Here is a 27,123-nt window from a genome sequence, read left to right on the forward strand (position 1 = left end):
AACTTTTTTGAAAAAGGCAGTTTTTTACCCTAAAAAACCTATGTAACCCCTTAAATGAGTTTCCACAAGGGTTTTAAGAGGTAAGAATAAAGATTTCCTATTTTCAACGCAACTGAATTGAAAAGTATTCTTTATAAGATTCTTAAACCACTTTACAGTTCTTTCGGATTAGAACAATCTCTAATAGAGTTCTGCGTTGGAGTTTGGGAATTACTTTAAAAGACTATAAGTGAAATGCTTTTCGGTCGACGCCTAATGCAAAAGTGTCTAGCCGTATTTTTATTACTTAATTGCCTCTTATTTATTCTTAACTGACTGCAGAAGCTTCAATACTGTAACTCAATAACCACACCACGTATACTTGGATCGTTTTAAGTGAGAAGTAATCGGATTTTGTAACGATTCAAAAACAGGTGTTTGTACCAATACTGAGCTTTAAAACGAGCTTTGATCAAAAAATAAGCTTAAGGCTTTGCGAAAGTGAGTGCGTGCATGCTAAGCAATGTCAAGAAAGCTCTATGAGCTTTAACTTTCCTAACTTTTGTGCTAAGCTTTATTCGCAGCTCAAACAAGCTGATCGCACAAAACTCAAGCTCCAACAAATAAAAGCTTTTAATCTGATCGTAGTTTGAGTAACAAGCTGAGCTTAGTTGCTCCAATATTGCATGTGCGCTCAACCGCTCCAAGCGGAGGTGGCAAACTGCCAGAAGGAGCACAGACGCAACACAAAAAGCCACAACGCGGAGCATTTCGCCACACATGAAGCTGTGCCGCCACACTCTTTAGTACGCACATTTCAGCCATTGTATATGAGTTTTCCCACTAAGCCAACAAATACCAGTTACTCGCGCACAACAGACGCGAAGACAACAAATCGTACGATCAACGCAGGTAAAACGATTAAACCGCTTGAGATTAGTGGCAAACTAAATAAAATACCTGTTGAAATTAAGAAACTAATATTAAAGTTATCGCTTGTGAGGGGCGAATAAAGCATTTTGAGGATTAAGTCGACAACAGACAGTGTCTAGCGGTTAGTGTAAATTGGCAAAGACGACGGTACGCAAGCATTTACAAGCGGAATTGTGCAAAATAAGTGATAAAACTCAAAAAAAATTTGGTTCGATTTACAAGTAACAAATTATTTTCATGACTACCCGCATACAGAAAGCGTCGTAAGAAAGTTTAGTGTGAAAAGAAGTGAGAAAAAGTGAAGAGTTTGAAGACGAGAAAGCATTTTGCAGCAGAAAAAGATTGTTTTTTGAGCATAGCAAAGGCGGCGCAAAGACCGAAGAGCAATAGTAAACAATTAAAATCAATTATCGGTGAGTAAAGTGAATGGCCAGCTGCGAACTATAAGAACTTATGCGAAAAAATGTTAAGAATATCATTTTATATACATTCTTGAGACCGAACAAATTTAAATAATTATAACAAAGTCTACAAAAATACAATAAACTAGTCATAAATATTTTAGCTATGTAAAAACTATAGCAATTGAAGACATTACTTCGACAGTAAAACCAAAATATGCAAAAACCAGAGGCGCATGCGCAACAGTTGCGGCTAACTCAGCGCTTAACACGGTGGGTTATAATGAAAAACAGGCAAATAAAAAAATATTTTAAATAACAATTGTTGCGGTTTTTGCTACCAAACAAATTTGTTGTAGTAAGCTTAAAGCGCACAGCAATGATAGCAACAAAGTGGCTGGTAACTCAATGTGTACAATTTTGGAGCGCTTGAAAATGTAAGGCACAAAAAGGCAAAAATTCCACTCTTTGCAATTATACACGTGCGTACTTGTACAAAATTTTACGTTCCGCCTATTTTCGGTTAACTCTATTTTGCTATCGGAGCGCTTAAGAGCAAGTATATGCCAACGAGATACATACATATGTACATAGCTAAACATTTTATTATAAGGTAGTACGTGCAATCGACATATACATATGTATAAACATGCATGCATATCTTAAAGTTGCGGTTACATGCACTTAAGCGTATATATGTACATATATACATATGTACATAAGTACATGCGAGGGCATACATGACTTCACACAGTTCAATCGCTGATTGCTCGCCAAGTCAACGTCAGTCCGAAGATGACTCAAACCGCTATGCAAATCGCAAATGGGATTTTTTGGTTTATTTATTATTTATTTAATTATACGTAAGCATGGGCATGTATTGTTAAAGAAATACATGCTTATTATCTTAATAGTATTTTTTTCAATAATAAATCGCAGAAGACTTTTATTTATCAAAACAACAAAAAACGTTTTTCAAAAGGGAAGCTACAAAAGTATACTAATAGGGACAGCAAACGACGCCATATTTTTCCCGCTATTTTGACATTTATCTTCAGTAAGGTTTGTCATTTCATCATGGAAATATGTATGATCCAACAACGAGTCGAAATTACTACCGAAATTCGGAGTCAGTGGCCTCAACTTTAAGAGCTATAATACCCTTCACTGGTGCATTATTCATAGCATATAATAAGGGGGTATAACAACAACTTTATCGGATCGGATGTTGCAATAAACAATGCCAAATTTCGTGAAAACATCTCGTAAATATCTGAAAAAGCTACCCATACAAGCACTTGATTCCGATCGTCCAATTGACTATATGGCAGTTATATGCCATAGTGTTGCGATCTGTAGAATTTCCTCGGATTTTGCATATTCACCTTAGTCCATACACCGTGCCGAATTTCTTGAAGATACTTCGTAAAATCAAAAAGTTTTCCAGAACTTGTTTCCGTTCCTTCAGTTTATATGACAACTTTAAGCTATAATGATCTGAGCTCAGCGGTTTCAACGGACGTGTTCAAAATCTCTGTTCGACATCTCAAAAACTGAGGGATTAGTTCACATATGTATATGTATATAGACGGACATGGTCAAGACGACTCATCTCCTCACGCTTATCTGTTCTATATTCAATTCCCAAAACAGCCGGTTATACGTTACCGGAATTGACCCGAATTTTATCCGGTCAAAGGCTGTTAATTCGGAGATCTAATCCCGTTTAGATCGATAAGCCTTAATATCAATTATATATACACTGTGTAGGGACTCCGACGTTTTCTTTTGGGTGTTAAAACCTTCGTGGCAAACTTAATATATCTTGTTTACGCTATAAATATACAAACGAGGGATCGGTGGTCGTGACTTCACGCCGTAGAATGCTATGAAATTTCAAAAAAAAACCTATTTTCTTCTAATTTCGTTTAGGTTTTTCTGAAACTTGTATCAATGTCAACCCCTTTTTATAGGCATCTAACCAACTGTTTCGGCACAAGAAAACACTAGACATTCTGAGACCCGCAGCAGCAAATAAGCAGAATTTATATTCGCTGATAATTTTTGAAAATATTCTTTATCTGTGAAAATTTGATACTAATAAGTTCTATGTATAAAAAGCTGTAAACTTCAAGGGTGGTCCATATTAACATCAAAAAATCGATAATGATTTTTCGAAAAGCTTTAGAGTCAATTGGTTTAGAACTCTGAGAGAGCAAACATTTGCTTCAGAACTCCCAAAAAGATTCGGAGATAGGCGTGAAATTTAAATTATTGTTCCCAGACCGTCAAATACTGGACTCTCCTGGATAATTAGAAGTGTTTATAGAGAGCTTAAGAAAGCATGAAACTTATACTGATACTGATACCTATACCATTACAGTAACCATAAGTTTTTTGTTGTATATTTTCGCCAGTGCAGAACTTTTCACAGTAAATTTTCCACTGATATTAATCGAAATTTACGTAAATATGGCTAGGTATCGTTTGATGAAACATCCCTATCTCATTACTTCAATAAAATTAGGTCAATATGCAACTATTAGATTTTAAATTTACCGAGAGATATTTTGGTTTCTACAGACCTTCCTTCTTAGGTTACCAATTGCGTTAACAATCATTGCCTTTCTTCATTCTTAATTCGTCTAATTTCGACGGATTCTTTTCTTGCACCTTAATTCGTCTAATTTTAATGAATGGACAAGTGTTTTTGTTTTATAAAGCAATTCTATTATAACTATTATTTTTCAAGCTTTTTCCACAAATTTATGGAGCTTCAGTTATAATTTTCAGTTAGCTTTGTCAAATATGTGTTCTTTTATAAGTTACTCGAAGTAGTGAACATTCTCAATCATAAAAAAATTAGTGTAGGATTCTCGAAACCTCATTTCGTATTATAATTAGAATTGTTCGAAAAAATCTACTTCTCCATATACATAGTTACATGTTTATGCAACAAAAGGATATTGCATTCAAGACGTCTAAAAGTTTATGAAAATCACACTATTTGGGACCTTTACACAGCTCTCACGCTCTCCCTTTTAGCAACGAACCAAGAATAGAATTAGGTTAGTCATAGGATTTAACCACAGTAGCATTAACGAGACTATATTGTGTGATTTACATTTTTGTAATCATTTGTAGCCATAGAAATTTAGCCGTTGGATTTCAAGTTTAATAAGCTGAAAGAGGCCTTGAAGTCTCTTGTATTAGATCCAGCACAGTTCTAAATCAAATTTTGTAATATTGATGCTGAGTAAAGGGAATGGCACAAACTAATAGACTAGTAAATCTAAAGCGAAACGAGCTTTTTGCGTGACTATGTATATATTTTTATATTTACCTAAAGCTACAATCTATGGTATGTATGTATGTATGTATAAATGCAAATATATCGCCTTAAAAAAATCTGCCTGTCCAGTATCGGCTAATATGTTACAACGCACAAACTTGTTGGCCACTTAATTGAATAAGAAATTGGCAAAATTATATGTTTTCAACTAAAGATTTATACTAGTATGGCCGGTTGGCCTTGCGTGTGGCGTCGTGTTGCCAAAAAGCCACTGACAACTGTAGAAAAGAAGTAAACTCAAATGTAATGAAGTGTTTGTGGAAAACAAGTTTCATTTGATTTTATTTTTCGCGAAAAGTAGGTCAAATTATGGATGTACTAAATATGGTGAGCACCACGAAACTCAAGCTAAGCTTCAACACAAGAAGTTGAATGTGGTTGTTGAAGAATAGGCTTAAATGCTAAAAGTAAATACTACAAGTATATTATTACGTAAGCTTGTTAGTACCAAGAGTTAACGATAGAAAAGCTGTTATCTGACAAAGCGATGGTGACTAGGGTTGCTTTGATGTATAGGTTGTCGATTCGGCAAGTCTTGAATTAGGTACGTATCTAAAAGTCTTTGAGTTCTGAAGAGGCAATAACGCAACTTATAAAAAAAAATTTTAAAATTCACATCTCGGGAGAAGAAAAATGGAAATCTACATAAAGTGTTCCTCTCGAAACTTTTGGTTTCTAGATAAAAATTGCTCAAAAAATCGAAAATAATCATAAATAACTCCATATTGTCTTTAAGCAGCGCTATGAATTGAGAACCTAATGTATTCATAAACAAAAGAGATTGTTTAGAAAAGTTTGGCTTTGGATTGAGTTAGTCATGAATATTGAAAACTTAAGTTGTTTTGGAAGAATAATGATCAAAAAGACATATTTTGGTGTAAAAACAATCTTTCTGAAGTTCAAAAGGCAAGGCTCGAAACGATTTAGTGGCAAAACTACTATCACAATTATAAAAAATTAGTTCAGATACCGATTTTAATGGAAAAAATGTTGTATAATTTTTAATGTCACCCTGTGACAATCTTCGCTTGTTTTGATTTTTCATTAATAATTCTTTGGACTCTATACTCTCTGCAATTACATCAGTAACAAAAAAAAAATCAACGAATTTTTTTACCAAAATTGAAAAAAATTTCTAAATTTATTTGTCACCCTGTAACGTATTATAATGTATTATCATATTTCGCTTGTTTTGGTTAGGGAATATGCTCAAAACTCCTTCTCTAATGGTTAGTAGTATAAAACTGTGTTTGCTATGGATTTTCTTGATCTTTCGAGTAAGAAATTTAGGTAATTTTTTCCACATTTGTCACCCTTTATGTTATGTTTTTTGCTTTTTTTCTTTCATGTCTTTCTAGAGACATGAGTTTCAGGTTATTTTTGAAGGTCCTAAAAAAGACAATTACCATTTTTATTAATAATTCTTTATAGTTATTTATTAACATTACAAGTGTAGCAAAAATAAAAAAGTTAGTAATTTTAAAATTTTCTAAAATCTCAAAAATTAACTGCTGAGGAAGGAAGGCCTCAAAAAATTGGCGCGAGACCATACCTACTCTACCTTCAGTATTTTCTTGATCGGAAAACGGGCATAAATTCCTTATGGCAAAGCAGTTATTAGTACTCTCTAGTACAATCCACAACAAAACCAAGACAGATAAATTAAATTCATAAATATTTTAGTAAACAACGAAATTGCTCTTAAACCGCTTAAGTAACCCCTTGTAACCAATAATTTAAGTTTTAAAACATATATGTAGGTATAGTATACAATTACAAAAAAGCAAAACAAACACTTTTAGCATAAAAGTAATACTTATTATATAACAACACTTTACAACAACCAACGGCAACACGCGATTCATATGCCAAGGGGGACACCCGAAATGAGCGCAGATACGTGAACTTAATCATACAGTGAAAAATGCTATTAAAAAGTTATAATTAGCTGACCGGCAACTATATTTAAGCGTGTACTTAGAGCATAACCTATCTTATGGGGAAGGTGTGTGCAATGGGTAAACGGCTGTTGCCATACTTTCAATTTCCTTTACGTGATGTGGAAGTGGCTTATCAATTGCATGCGTAGAGTTGTGAAAAGGCAATTAAAATAATAATAATAATAATGAGCTGTCATAACACAAATGCATGTTATGTAATGCCACTAAGTAAATCTACATACACACTTAAGCTTAGTAGTTGTAGTAGTTTGGTCAATGGAAATGGCGCTTACCTTGAGCTGCGGGTCATCAAAAGTGAGTTTAACGTGATTTTTCATGATTTTCTTACCACACCTGCAATAAACATAGATACATGTGAGTGTCTATTGTATGTTAAATTGATATGTAATTGCACATAAAAATCTTGCTAGCATATCTTTAAATGAGTACCAAGTCCACAGTTAAGCCAGATTTAATTTACCAATCACGTTTTCTTATGAAAATCTGCAGACTTTTGTAAGAGTTGTTGGCATGTGGCACTAAGAAAAGAGTTCAAATAATATAATATAGATTGTGAGATTTGATGAAAAGATATATACATTGTGACAAAAAAGTACCCGGAAATTGTAAATAAAGCCAAATCTGTTGAATGCGGTGGATGATCGTTGGTTTAAAGCCAAAAATGTAGTGACTCATTGTTGGCTTTAAAATCTGTCGCAACCGTACTCTTTTGAAAAAAAAAAACAGCTTTATCCGGATGAGTCGAGCAAAAGCACGCGTTTCATACCCAAAATATACACCGAAATTATTCGAACGGACTTGCGGGAGATCTCGAGCTCTCTTTCCATCTCTCTAACACTTGCATGACGATTTCATTAGTTGAAATGGTCGAAGGTCGTCCAGAACGAGGCATGTCTTCAACAATCTCTTGATCATATATAAAGGCTTTGTACCACCACTCGTATACTTGTGTTTTTGATAAAACCTAATCACCGTAAACCTTTTTCATTTTTAGGTTTTGAGTGTTTTACGCTATAAACCCGACTACTGGCAGGCCTCAACTACAACTGCGATATATTTTCGTGTGAAAGCTCATAATAATTTGTAAACCACAGATCTCAGGTCCTCAGTTATAATAAGAGTTACTACTCACTCTCTCTACGAACTTAACATCATCAACATCACTCCCTCTAACTCCCATTGGAGATTAGGGCCTTAAACTTAAGGTTACTAGTATAACATCATTATTTTTCTTCTTTGTGGCATCAAAAACAATAATAAATGACTAATAACCCTTAAAGTTGCTCCGTTACATATATTTAGATCAGGTAAAATGTAGATTTTAAGTATATGTATAGTGGAAAATTTAACGAAGATTATCGCACAAAGCAATTTTGAGGTTAGGAAAAAGCGAGAACAGCGAAAGCGGTTAGTTGATAACTGTAATTGATTTTAAAAACAGGATTTCAATTACTGCATTTAATGGCATTAAAGATGTGAACGCTATTCAATTAAAGAAAGTTAAAGCCGTAAAATGCACAACTTTGAAACAACAACAATAATAATTACAGTTTATTCGGAATGAGTCAACAATTGGGTAGTTATTACAAGTCTTACATTAAATGTTGACCCTTTTGATGCTTTTAATCCGTTTATTTAGCTTTATAATTATTTTTCAATTAAAATATATATCTTTTATAATTAATATTTTTAAATTAATATTATAATTAACATTGTTATATAAATATTTTTTTTTATAATTCTTCCATTAAAATAATTTTATTTATTATTATTTTTTTTTGATAATTTAAAATATTCGACTCATTTGATGATTTCAATAAATTTATATATGTATATGTATATTACTATTTTTAATAAACAATAATTGTTTAGTTTCATATTTGTCATTTTATTATTATTATTTATTTATTGCAAGAGTCACATTGCAGTCACTAAAATAACTAACGAACTTTGATTTCGTAATTACTAGCACGCGAATTCGATAACTGACCTAAAACTATCATGAAAATTATTAGAAAATGTCATAAACCCATGCAAAAGATAAATGCTTTCGTGATCACTGTTGTAAAAAATAAACACAATTTTATTGGAAATTTATGTGGATTGAAAAGTTATCTAAGTGAATTGAGAATAATTCAGGCTACAATTGCTGAATGATTTAAGCGCTTAATTCTGCGCTCAGATATAAACCAGTTTTAACCAATATTAACATTTTTTTCACTCATGTTCCATCTTATTCCGTGTTTCATTCATGCCACTGTAAATTTCCGAAAATGTTGTTACGATATTTTGCATTTCAGGTGACGATATGTATATTTATATAGGCTTTTCCCATATTTTTATATATTTCAATATATTTTAAAAATTTTATTTGGATTTCCCAACAATAAAAATGTAATATTTAGCAATAAAAGCAATTAAAAACATTAACTTCAGCTGCAAGGAAGCTGCAATACCCTTCATAGTTGCATTTCTTATTGCATAAAATAGTATATAAATCGCTTTAAGTATTATAATTTTGATGGGTCAGTTTGTAAGGCAGCTGTAATGGCCCGATCTAAACAATAATAGGGAAGATTGTAGTCCTGTCTTGAACAATAGAACATACTAAATTGACCGAAAATATCTATATCTAAAAATTTAATACCGAACCTTCAGTTTATATAGCAGCTATGTGTTATACTTGTCCAATACATAAATCGCCTTTTGGGGAAGGAAGGACGTTTACAACGTTCCTGATCGAACTCACAAAAACCAAGGGTGTAGAACGCCTATATAGACAGACGGACTGACATTGTTAAATCCACACAACTCGTCATGCTGATCATATGTATATGTGTATATACTTTATAAGATCTTCGACGTTTCTCTCTGGGAGAACTTAGTAGAAAACTTAATATTTCCTGTTCAGGCCACATAAAATCATAGCTAAGCATAGCAAACATAAGACTTAAGCGACAAACTTGAATGCAAACATTTTTGAAATATATTTGAGGATTTTTTTTGAAAATCTTTTTTTACACAAATCATGCTTTTTCATAAAAATATACGAATTTTGAAGTAAAAAATTCTTTAAAAAATCTTTCAAAATTATTTAGAGTTTTTTGTTTTTGCAAAAGTTTTTACAAAACTGATGCTTTTTCATTAAAATATAAGAATTTTGAGACAAACGTTTTTTTAATAAATCTTTTCAAATTATTTAGAGATTTTCTTTGCAAATTTTTTTTTACAGAAATCATGCTTTTTCATAAAAATATACGAATTTTGAAGTAAAAAATTCTTTAAAAAATCTTTCAAGATTATTTAGAGATTTTTGTTTTTGCAAAAGTTGTTACAAAACTCGTGCCTTTTCATTAAAATATAAGAATTTTGAGGCAAACGTTTTTTAATAAATCTTTTCAGATTATTTAGAGATTTTTTTTGCAAATTTTTTTACACAAATCATGCTTTTTCATAAAAATATACGAATTTTGAAGTAAAAACTTCTTTAAAACATCTTTCAAAATTATTAAGAGATTTTTTTTTTGTTTTTTTTTTTTTTACAAAACTGATGCTTTTACATGAAAATATAAGAATTTTGAGACAAACGTTTTTTTTAATAAATCTTTTCAAATAATTTAGAGATTTTTTTGCAAATTTTTTTTTACAGAAATCATACCTTTTCATGAAAATATACGAATTTTAAAGTAAAAATTTCTTTAATAAATTAGTTTGCTTAATTTTACTTCAAATATAGGAAGGCAAAATGAAATCATATCTCAAAGGTCACTTCATTAACAACAGCAAATAGTTTTGCTTATTTCAACAATTTTAAGCTTAAACAAAAAAAGAAAAACAGCAGTAAGCACCAGAAGAAGAAAAGCAAAAATGTGTTTTGCTACATTTTGCTTATTCAGTCGAGTCAGCAAAGATAATGTTTTTGTGAAATCAGTGCATTACATTTACTGTTCACGGTCATCTTTTTTGACCATAAGCACAAAAATAGTTATATTTAAGTTATATTTATTTCATAACATTTAATGTATAAACCAACATATCGGCTTTTGTACTTGAACGTCATTTTGTGCTGTCCGATCTAGGCTATACAAGTCATGCTGTACTTGAAATTATCGTTTATTCTTTTTAAAAAATTAACACCTTTTTAGGTGACATTGATTTTGTGTAACCTTACGGTAACAACTGACTGACTAAGCGGAAAAACAGTTTTATAGCAAACGTAGCAGATGAAGAGGAAGCTTTGTTCGACGAATTTTAGCGATTAATTGCACTCACCTTGATGGCGCTTAAAGATTGATGTTTCTAGAGACGCGAATTAAATAAAGAGTAAATGAACTGAACAATCTTTTGTATTTCATATTCATTGAAAAATGATGAATTTGTTGGTTATTGTTAAGCTTAACGTATTTTTGGCAGTATATTAGGGTGGTACGTTTAAATTATGCAACTTTGTTAAAAAAAAAATATTGCAAAACACGATTTTCTAGAGAACATTTGGAAAAAAGAAATGTTTAAACTAATCTTACAAGCCAGATTTGTATCCATTCCGTTTCATCCCATAATAATACCTAAATTTGGGATAATGTTAGAAGAACTACATATTTCGTCTTTCTGCCGATTTGGGCCGTTATTGAAGTATCGATCAAAAATTTGTAAACATTCTTTTATCAAAAAGCATCTTATTTGTTGTTGTTTTATCGGGTACCTAGTCCCCGTTAGGGTGGTAAGGATTAACTAAATTGTCTTTGACGTCATCTAACCGAAGGCCGCAGAAACGTGCTGTTTCGACAGGGTCGGAACAAAGGGAGAGGGGTGTCAGATGAGTGGGGCTGGTGGGGCATACAAAGAGGTGGCCAGTGCAATGCGGAGATTCATTCCACGCAGGACATGTATTGGATAGGAGTTTAACCTGATGGTTTGACTTCGAGTACGCTTTTTACTGGAAGAAGGTGTTGTTTCTGCAAAAGCATTCCAGAAGGAACTGCCTGGGCCTCACTAAGCAAGTGTTCGATAGGAGACATCATGAGGCATCCTGTCGTAGTCCGGAGTGCAGTATTCTGACAAGTCTTAAGCTTTCTCGTCAACGTTCCACTGCCTGCCTATATTGGTGCGGCGTAGTTAAGGACCGACCGGCCGATTGCCTTGTCAGTTGCCAAAGACGTTTCTTTGTCTTTCCTCATGTGCTGACGGCTAGCGGCTTGAGGATTTTTTTACGCCGCTGTACTTTGGCGATAATCGTAGTCGTATGATGACTGAAGGAGCATAGGCTATCGAAAGTTAAACCTAAAATTTTAGTATTATTGACAGTCGGAATCTTGACGTCATCGACTGTAATATTAAGATCAAGTATGTACTCTTTCGTCCAGCTTGTAAATATGGTCGTTGTGGATTTAGTGGGGGAGAGTGTTAAGTTCTATGTAGAGAAGAAGCGAGAAAGATCGGAAAGATAGCCGTTTAGCGTTGAGCAAAGAAAAATCTAAAGAAAAAAATTAAAACTATTTAACACTTCTGTAAACTTAGTTTTATTAGCACATTTAATTGCATTTTATTTTCATTAGAAGTTAGCACTTGAAAAGTAACATTTATTTATATGCATATGCACATACATACATATACATATATGAAGCAACATTTTAGAATTTAACTTTGTCATTTATTTGTTTATCACTTGATAAATTATATGCTTCATTTCGTAATTGCCGCTTCAAGAACAAATTAAATTTTGTTTCTATTACACACATATATAAATATTGCATATTAATATATATGCGTGTATATAATGTGTCTTAATATTTATCACTCTTCACCTTATGTCTATTGCTGTCAACTTCTCTCTTTCATTACTGCTTTGTCGACCTTGACTTTTACCTTTAAAAATTGAAAAGTCATCTAACTCATATCAAAAACAACTCAATCAACAAAAAACGTACAAATTAATGCATAACAACAACAACAATAAAGCGCAGTACACATTGAAATATTAATCAAAAAATATCTGCTAAGTTTATTAATGATCGAAGTACCTTACGGCGTTGAGTACCTACGATCGTGCATGCGATCATACACACAGACACACATACATATGTAATATGTGTAATATCCACTTCGATATGTCTAGTACGAGTTTTCTGGCACACATTTTCGTTGCCTAGTACAACCGTCTGTCTGTCTGTCTGTCTGTCCGCCGGTCACCATGACGACGCCGGGTATGCACGTTTTGGCTTTTAACACTTGATAATGCGCCGTCACGTTTACGTTAGTCAAAGAAAAATCTACAAAATATTATCGATTAAACTTAGTTTTTATTTGATTAAGCGCATAAGGTGCGAGCTATTTAGTCGCGCATGCGCATTTGAGTGTATTGTTTTTGGTGTTGTAAAATATTTTTCTGAGTTCGTCAGACTCACAATTGTAGTAGTTTCAGTTTAAGGAAATAGTTAAGAAACTTTTTTCTTATATTAGGGTGATTAGTAAAGTGATTTTTTTTATAACATTGACGCCTATACATGTTTTGTCCACGTAATTTTCGAGTTGAAATCGAAATGGAATTTTTATTATTTTTTATGAATGAAATTTTTTGGTTTAAAAACTTTAATCAAAAGTAAAAATAACAAATTATAATAATTGCATGTTTAATCAACAGTCTACAAAGTTTAATAGTGAGATAAATATACTTTTTCTAAAATAATGTATTAGTTGCATATGTTATGGCCACCACTGTATGTGCTTTCCTTTGGTTATTCCTTCAGAACATGCATATTACTCATACGTCCTGCTGACTCCGAGTTTTTCTTGTGATTTTTGATTAACGTCAAATTAATTTAAATCTTTTTAAGGAGTGTTAATATAATTTTTAGTATGAGTAGTTTACAGATATTCCTAACCAGTCAGTACAGAGCGATAGATGTAGAGAAAATGGGCTACGCATCTGGTTAAGTAGATAATTGAACAAGGAAGGTTGAGGCGTTTAGAGCGAAATTCTGTCTTGAAAAAGTTTTCTCTTCGGTTTAAAACTTAAATATATTCAGTGGAAAGCACACATATTTTGACTTTTAGCCTAAAATTGATAAGAATTTGGTGTTAAACTCTTTTGAAGTAGAAAGTTGGTTCTAGGTCGCAAGTATCGCGGCAGAATGATGTAAAGGCATTAAATCTATATAAAAACTATGTAATGTTATATATTATATATAACGTATAATAATTAGCCACCAAGACAATCGATAAATTATTTGCTCACCGAAGTGCTCTCTCAATAAATCCATTGATCAACTGTCGCCGAGATCACGAGCTTCAATTTCAGGCATCAAATAGTCGGTTATCATGACGCGATAATGCTCGCCATTGACGGTTATCATCTCACAGGCATAATTTTTGTATGAATATAGACCGATGATTTCACCGGTTCACACACACCACACCAAACTGTTATTTTTTCTAGATAAAATGGCAGCTCTTGAATCAGTTTAGGTTGTTCTTCGTCCCAAACGCGGCAATTTCGTTTGTTTATATACCCATTCAGTCAGAAATGAGCCTCATCGCCGAACAAAATTTGGTTTGAAAACGTCGGGACTTTTCAAGAGCTCACAGAGCGAAGCGATATCGCTTCAGTTCCTACCGAATCGACTTCCCACGGTTTTCGTGTACACTTTTAGCTACGGCTACTATATTTTCTTCACAGTGTGCTGGACGTGGTCTATTCGGTCGAATATTATCCAATAATGAATGATTGAAAAAAGTACCTATACTTGGATTCCCTGTTATAATCCTTCATAAAGGTATAAATAGATATTTAGCTTGAATTTGATCGACCAGTTTGTATGGCAGCTATATGCTATAGCACTTCGACCTGAGCAATTTTTTCGGAGATTGTAGCGTTGTCTTAGAAAATAATCTATGCCAAATTTCGTGTGGATGTCTTGTCAAATAAAAAGGTTTTTGATACAAGAACTTGTATTCAGTTTGTGTGGGAGCTACATATATGCTCTAGTGGTCTGATAGCGAAAATGCGACTTTTTGGAAAGAAAGGGACAACTGCAAAATTTTAGAACGGTGTCTCAAAAACTGAGGGACTATTTGGTATATATGTATACAGACAGTTCGATACGCTGATCATTTATATAAGTATGTACATATACTTTATAGGGTCTCCGAGTATTCCTTATGTGTATTAGAAACCTTATGGCAAACTTAATATACCCTGTTCAAGATATAAAAATAAGAAAGCGAATGAAAGAATATATGTATATCCAATTATCACACCTTTGCAACCTGCCCAAAAATAGCTGGAACACGCACGTGCACCACAGTCGACGACACTAAATTGGAAGTCGTTGAAAATTATTTGCATACTGAAGGTTACAAACCTTTGCTAGTGCATAATCTAATTCCTATTCAATTGAAATCAAAACCAATCGAAATTATTTTGCCTATGTTTTTTGTTCGTTTGTTCATTGCTTCTGGGCAGACGCAGTGACTGGAAGTGATTCAGTGCGTGCTGGCTTGAGTGTGCGCAAAGTTGTTGACCGCTGACGTTGCTTTGTGTTTGTTATGGTATTATTATTTTATTTTATTTTATTTTTGCATAAAATGTTTATAAATAAACGAAGTGGCTGAGTAGTAACAAGATAGCAAAGACAAAGAAAAAAATAAATTAAAATAAAAATCGAATGTGAATATGTATCGATGGTGCGTATTTTGTAGTTGTTTGTCGCAATGCTTGAAATTCTTTCAATTTTGAAGTGACAAAGTTCAATTCAACTAAATATAGTGATATATTTTTATATAATACCCGTATAAGAAAGTATATACTTAAATACATATGGTGTATTAAATAAGTAACTAAAACAGCATTGATTAGGCGAATTCGCTATCTTCGCGTGCACCTGTGTGCAAAATGCTTTGTACCCGTGTGATAAGATACCGTTATACAGCTGTTAACAGCGAATTTCGAGTAATTTTTTTTTGTTATTGTCTTGAAGCGACACGTAGAAGTGTTGTTTACTTGTGGCTATGAAAACAGTTATGAAAATATTTGGCTACCCAAATTGCCTTTTAATTTTAAACGTAGTACACGTAAGATTATTCATTTTTGAAGCGTATTTATTAACACTCACTGCTAATATACATATATAGGCTTGTAAATACTATATACATATACATATGTACATATATATATATATAAATATATGTATAAATAACTCTTTGTATTTGTTTGTCTCTGTGTCCATTTAGCGTTTTCGGCCTACGTCCGCATTTTGTACCTTCACTTTTGGCTTCAGTTGAAGGTAGTCCGTTGGCATTGATAATGGCTTGCTTATATCTGTCTTGTTGATGGGACAATTTCTGAAAACAAGTTTGCGCCAGTTTTTTATTTAAATTCGTAGGAATAGCTATTTTAGGCTGATTTTTGCATAAAAAGTTGTAAACTAAATTCGATGGCATCGTTTTCGACTGCGTAGAGCGAAGTTCAATGAAGGAAATTTTTATTTGGCAGATCTGCACTAGGGATGTTCTAAATTGCAAATTACTGTGAATATTTTTAAAATATAGAACTTAGAGTTGCTTTTTCATAGAATGATCGTTATATATTTATCCTCCTATAGAATAGAATTTCTATATTATCGAACCGTTTGCTTTTGGGATAACATTAAGACTTATGCTCGAAATTAGTAGAATTATATTTCGATTCGGATCGATGCCTTGTAAATACATAGTCTTAACTACCAATTTGAATGGTTTTTGCGCAATTGGAGCATATAATGGTGAGACTGTGTTCACAATAAAGTAATTTGAACTTAAAATTGATTTCCTGTGATATTAAAGTGGTTTAGCAGAGGCAAATATGTCCAACTCTGAGGGAAATCTAATGTCTTCTATACAAAATATTGTTTGATAATCACATATTCATTCCACGTTTTTGCGACCTAACCTACCTAGTTTTGCATAAAACAACTCTATAAGAATTTCTTTCTTTCTTATAGAATTATTTAATTTGGTGATAATTATTATTTTTTAAATAATTTATTATGATTTTATTTTCAATCATATAAGAATATTATTTTAAAGGACACCCCTTATGTTGCTACATAGCGTATATATACAAGGTCTGTCGCAAAAGAAACAGAACTTTTTAAATATAACTGTTTCTGGTGGCGGCACCTAATGGTGGGTATATGAAATGAAAATTTGATCTCTTGTTAACATTTCGTAAACATTTTAAGACAATTGGCTAACTAGAATCGATGGTATCGATCAAAAAGTGACAGCAGCTTTTGGTCATCGGTCGTAAAATGCAAAGAAAAAATATTAAATTTTGTTTTAAACTTGGGAAAACGTTTACTGAAACATTTCAAATGATGAAAAAAGTTTATGGAGATCAGTGCCTATCCCGTAGTAATGTGCATGAGTGGTTTAAGCGATTCCAAGGAGGTCGTGAGGACCTCTGTTACGATCAGAAGTCGGTCGTCTGCAGAAGTCAAAAATAAAGAAAATGCTGATTTGTTTTTACGAGTCCGAAGGTATTGTACACCAAGAGCTCGTCCCACCTGGCCAAAGGATTAATACTGTGTTTTACCTTGGTGTTATGAAGCGTCTTTTGTCACGAATTCGTCGTACTCGACCACAATACCGTGAGGCAGGGTCCTGGCGCCTGTTGCACGATAATGCGCCGTGTCATCGGTCGACGCTTGTCACTGAATTTTTGACAAAAAACTCCATATTAACCATTAATCACTTACCCTACTCACCTGATCTGGCACCCTGTGATTTTTACCTATTTGGAAAACTTCATTTGCCCATGTAAGGACACTGGTTTCAGGACATTTCAGCTATCCAAAAGGCGACGATCGATATTCTCAAGAGCATTCCGAAAAATGACCTTAAACACTCATTTGAAATGCTATGTGACCGGGCTAAACGTTGTGTCGAAGCGCAAGGGAACTAGTTTGGAGAAAAAAATATAACTTTTGAAAAATATTAATTTTTTGTTGTTGTTTTTAACAGTCCTGATTCTTTTGCGACAGCCCCTGTATATATGTATATATCACATCAAATTACATGATTACCTTCCCTGCCAAAAATTTACAAATAAAACACAAAGCGGTTCATTTCAAAGTCCGGAGTTTCTTTCCCCATTGCTTTGTATGGTTCAGAATATAAATTGCTTAGCCATAAAAACAACAATAAATATTTAAAAAAATTTAGGGTAAATTAAATTAAAAACATAAAATTATATATTTTACATGCCTCTAACGACTACATAAAATATAATAAACATAAAGGTCTTTTTAGAATTAGAAGTAGCCAAAATAAGCAATATATATGTATGTTAGCATTACAGCAATTAACATTACCATAATTGCATATCGCTTTCTAATCGCATCATTATTCATATCATTATCATTATTTTGTAATTAGTTAAGCTAATTTCGCAAATAAGCCACTGCAGAGGACAGCTATCAGTAACCTGAATACTAAATGTACGTCTGTAAACAGTAGTAATAGGAGTAGTAAATAATGTTGTTATTAAAAAAATGCTGATATGATATACTATACATAGCTCCACTTTGATTTTATGCGGCTTACGACAGCGGCTACGCTATTGACTGAAGTTAATGTGAGCTAATATCTTAAAAATCAGCCGAAATTGATGCCATGTAGGATCATCTTTTATTAGGACTAGTTGACTGAATATTTTAAACATATTCCTTCAAACAATTTTAGCTAAAACAAGAAAAAACGTTAACTTCGGCTGCACCGAAGCTAATATACCCTTCACAGGTGCATTTCTTTTAGTAACTATGTGTTCAGTTTGTATGGAAGCTACATATATGCTATAGTAATCCTATCGGAACAATTTTTTCGGAGATTACATTGTTGCCTTAGAAAATAATCTATACCAAATTTGGTGCAGATACATTGTCAAATGTGAAAGTTTTCTATACAAGAACTTGATTCCGATCGTTCAGTTTATATGGCAGCTATATGTTATAGTGGTCCGATATCGGCCGTTCCGACAAATGAGCAGCTTCTTGAAGAGGAAATGACGTTTGCAAAATTTCGAAAGGATATCTTAAAAACTGAGGGACTAGTTCGTATATATACAGACGGACGGACGGACGGACAGACAGACAGACGGACATAGTTAAATCGACTCAGCTCAACATACTGATCATTTATATATATACTTTATAGGGTCTCCGACGCTTCTTTCTGGGTGTTACAAACATCGTGACAAACTTAATATACTCTGTTCAGGGTATAAAAAGGGATTTCCACTGAAACCTAACGAAATTTCGATTTATTCTTAATGTACCGAACACAATTGACAAATAATCACTTTAGCATGGAAATTAAGTATATCATATGAGTAGCTACAAGTAACTTTTAACTAACTCCAAAAGTTGAAAGGCTAGAAATTCTTGACTTCAATAATAATCCTAAAATTTGCTCTCAAGTAATATAGTAGAAAAAATATTGATTAGAACCATATAAAGTCTACAACATTTATTCCATGTCGCTGAATGTCTTACTGCATACAGCAACGGTGGACAAAACCGCGAAGTGTATGGCCGCGCAAGCTTCCCTCAGACTGATCTGAGTCTGCGTAGGCATTTGAGGGAAGGATTCGCTGGAGAAGAGGAGCGGTGAGTTTTTTATGAATGGATCAGGACATTGTAGCAAACTTCCCATCAGCTCTAATTTTAGGTTTCCTGACCACTGCAACGTCTTCTAATCGGATCGGAATTCATGCAGTAAGATTGAATATCTTACCGGATGTAAATACTCTGCTTTTGCCAGATCAAGGCAAGAACAACTCCGATCTCATACTCTTGAGACATCCAGACAAATTAGTGAAAATACAAATAAAACGACCAGATTTGTGATAGGTTCAGGGCATTTTTGCCAATAACTGAAGTCCAACTACGGAAGCTTTTCAGTTTGGCATCACAAAGGACTGTACATAACAGTCTAAGTGTGTTTCAACAGAAGATATCAGCCATCTAACCTAACAGAACCTGACCTTGCAGTGAAATCGAAGTAGTGGATTGGCAGAATTAATGCAAGAATATTTATTTAAAGTCTCTCATTTTTGGTACTAGAATATAGTCGAATCTGTTTTATTCGGTTCACTTAAATTTACTACCGTTTTATACTTTGGTCAATTCGCTGAAAGGTCATAGGCCTTTCTGAACAATGAAACGTTTATAAATAAAGCTATGAATATATGAAACTCTTTGTCTGGCTTGACATTTGTCGCTTATTATTGTGAAAGCTTTCTAAATCCTCTGCGTCATTTGTTTTCAATTGCATTATGAGTATGTATGTGTCTATGTATGTACGCCAGTTACTTTTTATCACTTTAATTATGCGCACTTTAGAAAACAAGCACGTCGAGTGAAAATTGAGAAAAAAGTGAACCGAGAAATTGCCATCTATAAAAAATAAAATAAAAATTATACTTAAGATGCAGATTTGGGCAATTAAAAATCTCTTTATAGTCATTTATATGAACATATGTAGCTGCAGGTAGACAGGTGTGTATGAGTGTATCATTTGCCGGCGCACAGAGCACTTAACAAGCGCATTCGTTTTTTACATACATATGTAACTACATACATTTATACATTTGCATTGATATGTCTTGTTATTACATAATTCTGCAAAATGTATGAAATAAAAAGATTTTCATATTTAATATAATACATATTTACGATCATGAATTTAAAGTCTCAATTAAATGGCATTTGCTGCACCGATATTGGATACACACCGACACACTTCGGCGGCTACCCATAAATATTCCCGTTTGACTTTATAATTTTCTGCGCTCGAACAGACAATTAAAAATGTTGACAGCCTCTAATCGCATTGTTGATGATAACTTAAATATATAGTATATATAATTAGTATTTACGTTTAACGATTTTTAATGCTTTTGAGCACTACTGGCCGGCTTTGGCTTTATAGAAATTAAGTGTTTAACATGTAATTGCTATAGTAGGATAGTGACTAAACAGTATTAAGTTATGCGAGGTACTATAATTTGTATACGGTCAACTGGAATATTCCGTTAAGCAGGTTATGTAATGATACAGGGTTTGTCCGGATGTTAATAGGACAGGTAAATGTATAGAACCAATCGTTACAATTCTTTGAAAACTTTCAAAATTCATTGAAGGCGTCATGGAAGGCATTCTCCGGAATAGCTTTGAGAGCTGAGGTCGATGCTGCTTGGATCCCTTCTGTCATCGGAAGATTGCCTCTTTGTCTCGGGATCATACTCAAAGATCCATGACTCGTCACTTGTAATAACGTTATTCAAAAATTGGGGTCCAAGCAACATCTGGGTAAGCCTGCTTGATCATATCAAATGTCTCTGTCGTAGATTTACCGAGTTTCACACAGTATTTAATCGTATACCTCTGCTCTAACGAATGCTGTATTTTCGGATTGCACCACTCACAGAAACACGTCGCGTGAAAATGTTTGTCCTGACTCTTCAGGTGCTCGGAGACAACTGACCAGCCGCTCGTTCGTTAGCTAGGAACGCCCTCTACCGAATCTAGTCGGTGCAGGGCGTTCCGAAGTACAGTCGCGGCGGAAGAAAATCAGTCCTATTACTTTCCGGACAAATCCTGTATATCTTCGATAAATATTTATATCCTGAACAGAATATATTGCCACGAAGTTTGAAGAACAATACCGAGAAAGAAACTTCGGAGACCCTATACGGTATGTTTATATAATAGCTATATGTGTCTGTCTGTGTATACTTGAATTAGTCCCTCAATTTTCGAGATATCGACCTTTGCACATGTCTTTTAAAATAGCTTCTTGTATGGATTTTTTTATTTGACAAGATATTTTCACGAAATTTCGCAATTATTATCGTCCTATAATCGCTTTAATCTCTGAATAAAATTTTCAATTTGGATCATTAAATCATATAGCTACAATACAAACCGATCGAACAAAATTAAGTTCTTGTATGGAAACTTTTTTAATTGTGAAGGGTATTCTAGCTTCGTAGCAACTAAAATTAACGTTATTTTTTGGGTTTTCCTAAATTGGTGCAACTTGTTTATGATCATGTGTACTAAGATCGCCACATGTCAATTAGTGTTTGCTTGAGATCTCTTTGCTTGCGACGCGAACATTTTATTTGGCAAGTTTTATAGAATGGGTCAATAGAATGATTGTGCGTTCTCCGAAGTGGAATTTTCAGTTTCGAAATGTATGTGAAGTCTGCTAATTCATGATTCATAGACAAAGTTTGTGACACGCTGAATTATTTGCTCAAATGCGTATGAGGCATGTCTACATATATAATTACACGAGCACATACGAATTATGATATAAATAATATTAAAAAAACAAGCTCGAAACGTATTAAATTATACACAAACAATGGCGTATGTTGAATTGATTTATGGTTGTTGCAATTTCAATTCCAATGCGGTAATTTGAGTGCAAATATTACATATGTTTATCTTCCCCGAGAATATCAATAATATCAGCGAGGTGTGTGGCAGCTCATAAAACTTGAACAGAATATATTGACAGGTGAATTAATTAAATTTTTGCATAAAAATATTTGAGTAAAATATTTTTGCTTGTGTACTGTAGTCTTCTTAAAAAAATCATTAAAATGTTCAAGTGCTGCTCAATACTCAAAACAAAAAAAAAAAATGTATCCATATGCAAATTCTTCAAATTATATTATGTACTTGTATTCACCTGATATTGACGTAGCCTGTTTCACTTGTTCTATTATTTAATTGTTTGCTTTGTTTTGATTAAATTGTCAATTACAGGTAGAACGAGCTATAGATAGATTACATATGGTTATGTATCTCTACAGAAAGTGAATTTATTGCGATCTTACTGCATTATAATTTGTATATAATTATAAATTTTATGGGGTGACTTATTGTTCGTATTACACTTACACTTAAAAAAAATCCAGTTTATAGTCAATTAACTAATTAATAATCGACTGACTTCTTTCACTTGCAGTTACTTCCTTTGACTACCACAAACACAACAAATTTGTGCGAAAAATGGTCAAGGCCGAGAGCATACAGTACGATGACAATCAAGTGCCCTACATCGACTTGGGTACTGCGGTAATACGTATGGAGAAAGAAGAAGCGCCAGAATGGGCTTTGGAGAAAGCGCGTCAAGAATTACGTGAGTTGCCGGAAATAATGGAACCGGCTATTAAAAAGTTGCGCGAGTTAATTGAAGGTAAGTTTCATCAAAGCTTGTGTGAAAGCTCTTTGCATTTATCTTCTTTACTGAAATCAAAGCTTTCATAATTTCTTGAAATTTCTATGAAAGCTTTGCTAAACAATATTTGTAGAAAGCTCAAGTAAAGTCATTTAAGCAATTTTGGAAGCAAAGTAGATAAACTCTTTTAAAATTTTCATTTAAAGTTTTGCAGAATATTAATTTTTTAAAAATTTGCGAAAGCTCATAAATATTTTAAATATTACAAAAAGTACAAATTTTTGCTTGCTTAAGTGAAAGTTTCACTATTAATTAAATTTGTATGACAGTTTAAATAAAGCGGTTGGATAACGTAGAAAGCAATAATTTTTTTTTTTAAATTTGCTGAAAACACTAATATAATATAGGATATATACATACATATGTGTATATAATGTAGATACAATAAAAAAAAATAAAATAAACTTGTCTCCGAACATTTTAGAAGCATTGAAACTGTAAACCTAGTTGAAAGCTCTTATAAAAAACTACTGAAAGTTTTGATACAAAAATCTGTCTTTTTTTCAAAACTAAAAATAATTTTTGAGGATTGTTCAAATACAAATTTTTTATACAATAGCTACGAGTATGAAAGCTTGAGTGAAAGCTTAATGCAAGCTTATATGAAAGCTTTTATATATTCATTTCTTTTCACATTTTTAATATTTTCACAGAGGAGAAACACTTAAAGCTGCCTTTGGATGATGAATATATGAAAATGTTCCTGCGTCCATGCCATTACTATCCAGAATCGGCGATGAAAAGAGTAAGTTGGTCCGCAAATATGATCACGTGACATCTAATTTTAACATTATATACCTAATCCAATATTTTTGTAAAATATTTGTATCTCTTTTATGCACAGCTCAAGAACTTCTATCACATGAAATCGAAATATGGCGCACCCTGTGAGAATATTGTGCCTAGTAAACTGCGTAACGTTTTCGAAGAGGACATTTTGGCATTGTTTCCCAACAGAGATCAACATGGACGTCGAATTCTCGCTATTGAAGCAGGAAGTGAGTTGGAACCATAAGTTAATTTAATGCTAATTGATAGAACTGTCTAAAAAATTAAAATATCTTTAATTTTACAGAGAAATGGAAACCCTCTCGTGCCCCACTGGTCGATCTCTTCCGCACAATACAACTGACAGTAAGTTTCTTTACATAAGTACATACATACATATCTTAATTCAAATATTGATCTTAAAATGTACGCCTTCATATCTCTCCTACTAGGTCTTGGGCTCCATGGCCGAACCACTTTCACAAATCTGTGGCGCTATAGTCATTATCGATATGGAGGGCCTACCCATGAGTCATGTTATGCAGTTTACACCATCTTTTGCCGCCATGTTGCTGGACTATGTGCAAGAATGCATTTGCATGCGTCTAAAGGCGGTGCATATTGTAAATAATTCCTATATATTCAATATGTTATTTGCTATCTTCAAGCCGTTCATACGCGAAAAGTTGAGGAAGCGGGTAAGGCATTAATGGAAAAAACTAAATTTATTATTATTTTTTTATAAAACTGCGGCTTCTTTGTTTTTAGATTTTCTTTCATGGCAAGGACTGGAAGTCGCTGACGTCGCATGTCGATAAGAATTCGCTGCCTGTGAAATACGGCGGCACCGGCACTTGGGAATTGCCATCCGGCAAGCTATTGGGCGATTTCTTCGACTGCTACTCAGCTGATTACGAATGTAAGACGCAGTTGAATGACTGCAGCGCAGACTTGGAATTTATTTGCAATTTTCTTATATAAGTACATATTTATAATAATTTTTATCTTTCTTCGCAGTGGCGGACACTTATGGCTTTACGGAGGACTATCAAAAGAAGAAATAGTGCGCTGTGGTGTTGCCAACTTTCGCATTTTATATAATCAAAATTTATTTAAAGATTTTTGGTATTATAGTTTTTTGATAAAAATCATTTGATTTACTTAAATGGCAAACTTGTAGTAATTTGTATTTAAGTATAATATATGAAATAATAGTTCTTTTTTATTGCTATTGTGATATTACAGAAATATTTTAGTCAAACTTTGTATTTAACAAAATTATTATTATTGGTAGTGTGTGTGCATATTTTAAATTAAAATTTTTAAAATCCAATGCTTGCCTTATGCACCATAATACCATTAAATTGACATCAGAAAAAAACAAACATGTAAATGTGCAGTCTAGTTAATAGTTAATAAGATTTGTGGTGATGTTAAAATATCAAAAAAAAAAAACAAATATATATACACACATATGTATGTATATAAAAAAACAAATAAATAAAAAAAATTTAATTTGGTCTGCTTGCATTATTTGTGCCGAATCACGCATGCATCAACATGAATGTTTAGTTTCGTAAACATGTTCAAACAGAACGTTTTAAACTGTAATGTACTCACCGTTCTTGTTCGCTATTTGTTGTTTGGGTATTTTTTATACCATGCAATACCCGCATTTTTGTTTCACTATTATCACTTTTCTTTACATTACACTTTAATATTATATGAATTAATATTTCACAATTTTCACATCATTGCTTTAATATTTTTTGCCGATTTTCCCATTTTCTATTTACTATTATTTACTTTTTCTCACTATCTTTTTATTTTATATCACTTTTCTTTTATATTATTCACTAAAATATTATATTACTTAATATTTCACAATTTTCATATCATTACTATAATATTAAATTAACACTTCTTATTAGAATTTTTTTCGATGCACTTACATATATAATTTATTATATTTTTTCTTCACTGCACACTTTCCTTTTCATTACGAGCGATCAACTATTTGTTCTTATGTTCGCAATCGGTAAACGCAACATATCATGCAACTATTAGAGCCGAAGTCATCTGCAGTCATTGAAATAATGTGATTTTTTCTATCATGACACATATTTTGTGCACCCGTCTTGTTTGGTAATTGTTGTTTGGCTATTTTTTATGTCATGCAACATCTGCACTTTTCTCTCACTATTATCACTTTATATTTTATATCACTTTTCTTTTACATTACACTTAAATATTATATCACGTAACATTTGACAATTTTCACACCATTACTGAAATGTTTAATTATCACTTTTTATTAGAATTTCTTTCAAAGCACTTAATATTATTTACTTTTTTCACTGCGCACTCCTCAATATGATCACTGTCGAATCGCGCGGAGTTGAATGCTTATTCTGCACCTGCTATTGTTCTTCGTATGCGCGCAGTCGGTAAATGCAGCATAATTTGAAACTGGCGCTACCGAAGTAATTTGCAGTTAGTGCATTGTTGTTACAAAAGCACAAACTATATGTCATGATAGAAAAAATCACATTACTTCAATAACTGCAGTTGACTTCGGCTCTAATAGTTGCATGGGTTTGCCGATTGCTCACATACGATCAAACAGTTGATCGCTCGCATTGAAGAGGAAAATACGCAGTGAAGAACAATAAATAGAATTAAGTGCTTCTAAAGTTATTCTAATAAAAAGTGTTAACTAAATCGTGAAAGTGAATGTCGAAAATATTAAGTTTGCAAAAAATATATTAATAGTGAAGTGAATAAGTGATAATAATGAAGTTTAGTTTGCTTTACAAGCTATTGTTCTTCGTATGCGCGCAGTCGGTAAATGCAGCATAATTGAAACTGGCACTACCGATGTCATTCGCAATTATTGTAATGTTGGTACAAAAGCACAAAATATGTGTCATGATAGAAAAAATCACATTATATATTATTATGATATTTCAATAACTGCAGTTGACTTCGGCTCTAATAGTTGCATGATGTGTTAGGTTTACCGATTGCGCACATACGAACAAACAGTTGATCGCTTGTTTTGAATAGGAAAGTGCGCAGTGAAGAAAAATAAATAAAATTAAGTGCTTCGAAAGATGTTCTAATAAAAAGTATTAATTAAATCGTGGAAATGAATGTCGAAGGTATTAAGTTTGCAAAAAATATATTAATAGTGAAGTGAATAAGTGATAATAAGGAAGTGTAAAGCAAAATAATATTCATACCTAAAGAAGTGTAATAAAGTGTAAGAAAAAATTGCTTAATTAAAATCGCATGATATAAAAAGACAACTGCCTTGAATTTCGGAACAAAAGTGGTGAGTAAATTAAATTTTTGGACGTTAGTGGTTAATGTTAGTATATTTTATAAAATAGCGAAAAATATCAAGTTTTAAAAGAAATCGGACCACAACTGCAATGCGTAC

At 32.8% G+C, this 27,123-nt stretch overlaps 1 protein-coding gene across 1 annotated transcript; it reads left to right on the forward strand.

Annotated features, from left to right (window-relative positions):
- The first annotated feature begins 723 nt into the window (after positions 1 to 723).
- On the forward strand, positions 724 to 25,157 carry LOC120769695 (alpha-tocopherol transfer protein-like). The gene is made up of 8 exons (XM_040096822.1): positions 724 to 1,325; positions 22,641 to 22,871; positions 23,567 to 23,658; positions 23,758 to 23,911; positions 23,989 to 24,047; positions 24,134 to 24,379; positions 24,450 to 24,600; positions 24,699 to 25,157. Exons 2-8 carry the CDS (start codon positions 22,685 to 22,687, stop codon positions 24,743 to 24,745), a joined length of 936 nt encoding a protein of 311 aa, XP_039952756.1. The 5' UTR covers positions 724 to 1,325; positions 22,641 to 22,684; the 3' UTR covers positions 24,746 to 25,157.
- Positions 25,158 to 27,123: the final 1,966 nt, after the last annotated feature.

The sequence above is a fragment of the Bactrocera tryoni genome, chromosome 2 (assembly GCF_016617805.1).
Source record: "Bactrocera tryoni isolate S06 chromosome 2, CSIRO_BtryS06_freeze2, whole genome shotgun sequence".
NCBI lineage: Eukaryota > Metazoa > Arthropoda > Insecta > Diptera > Tephritidae > Bactrocera > Bactrocera tryoni.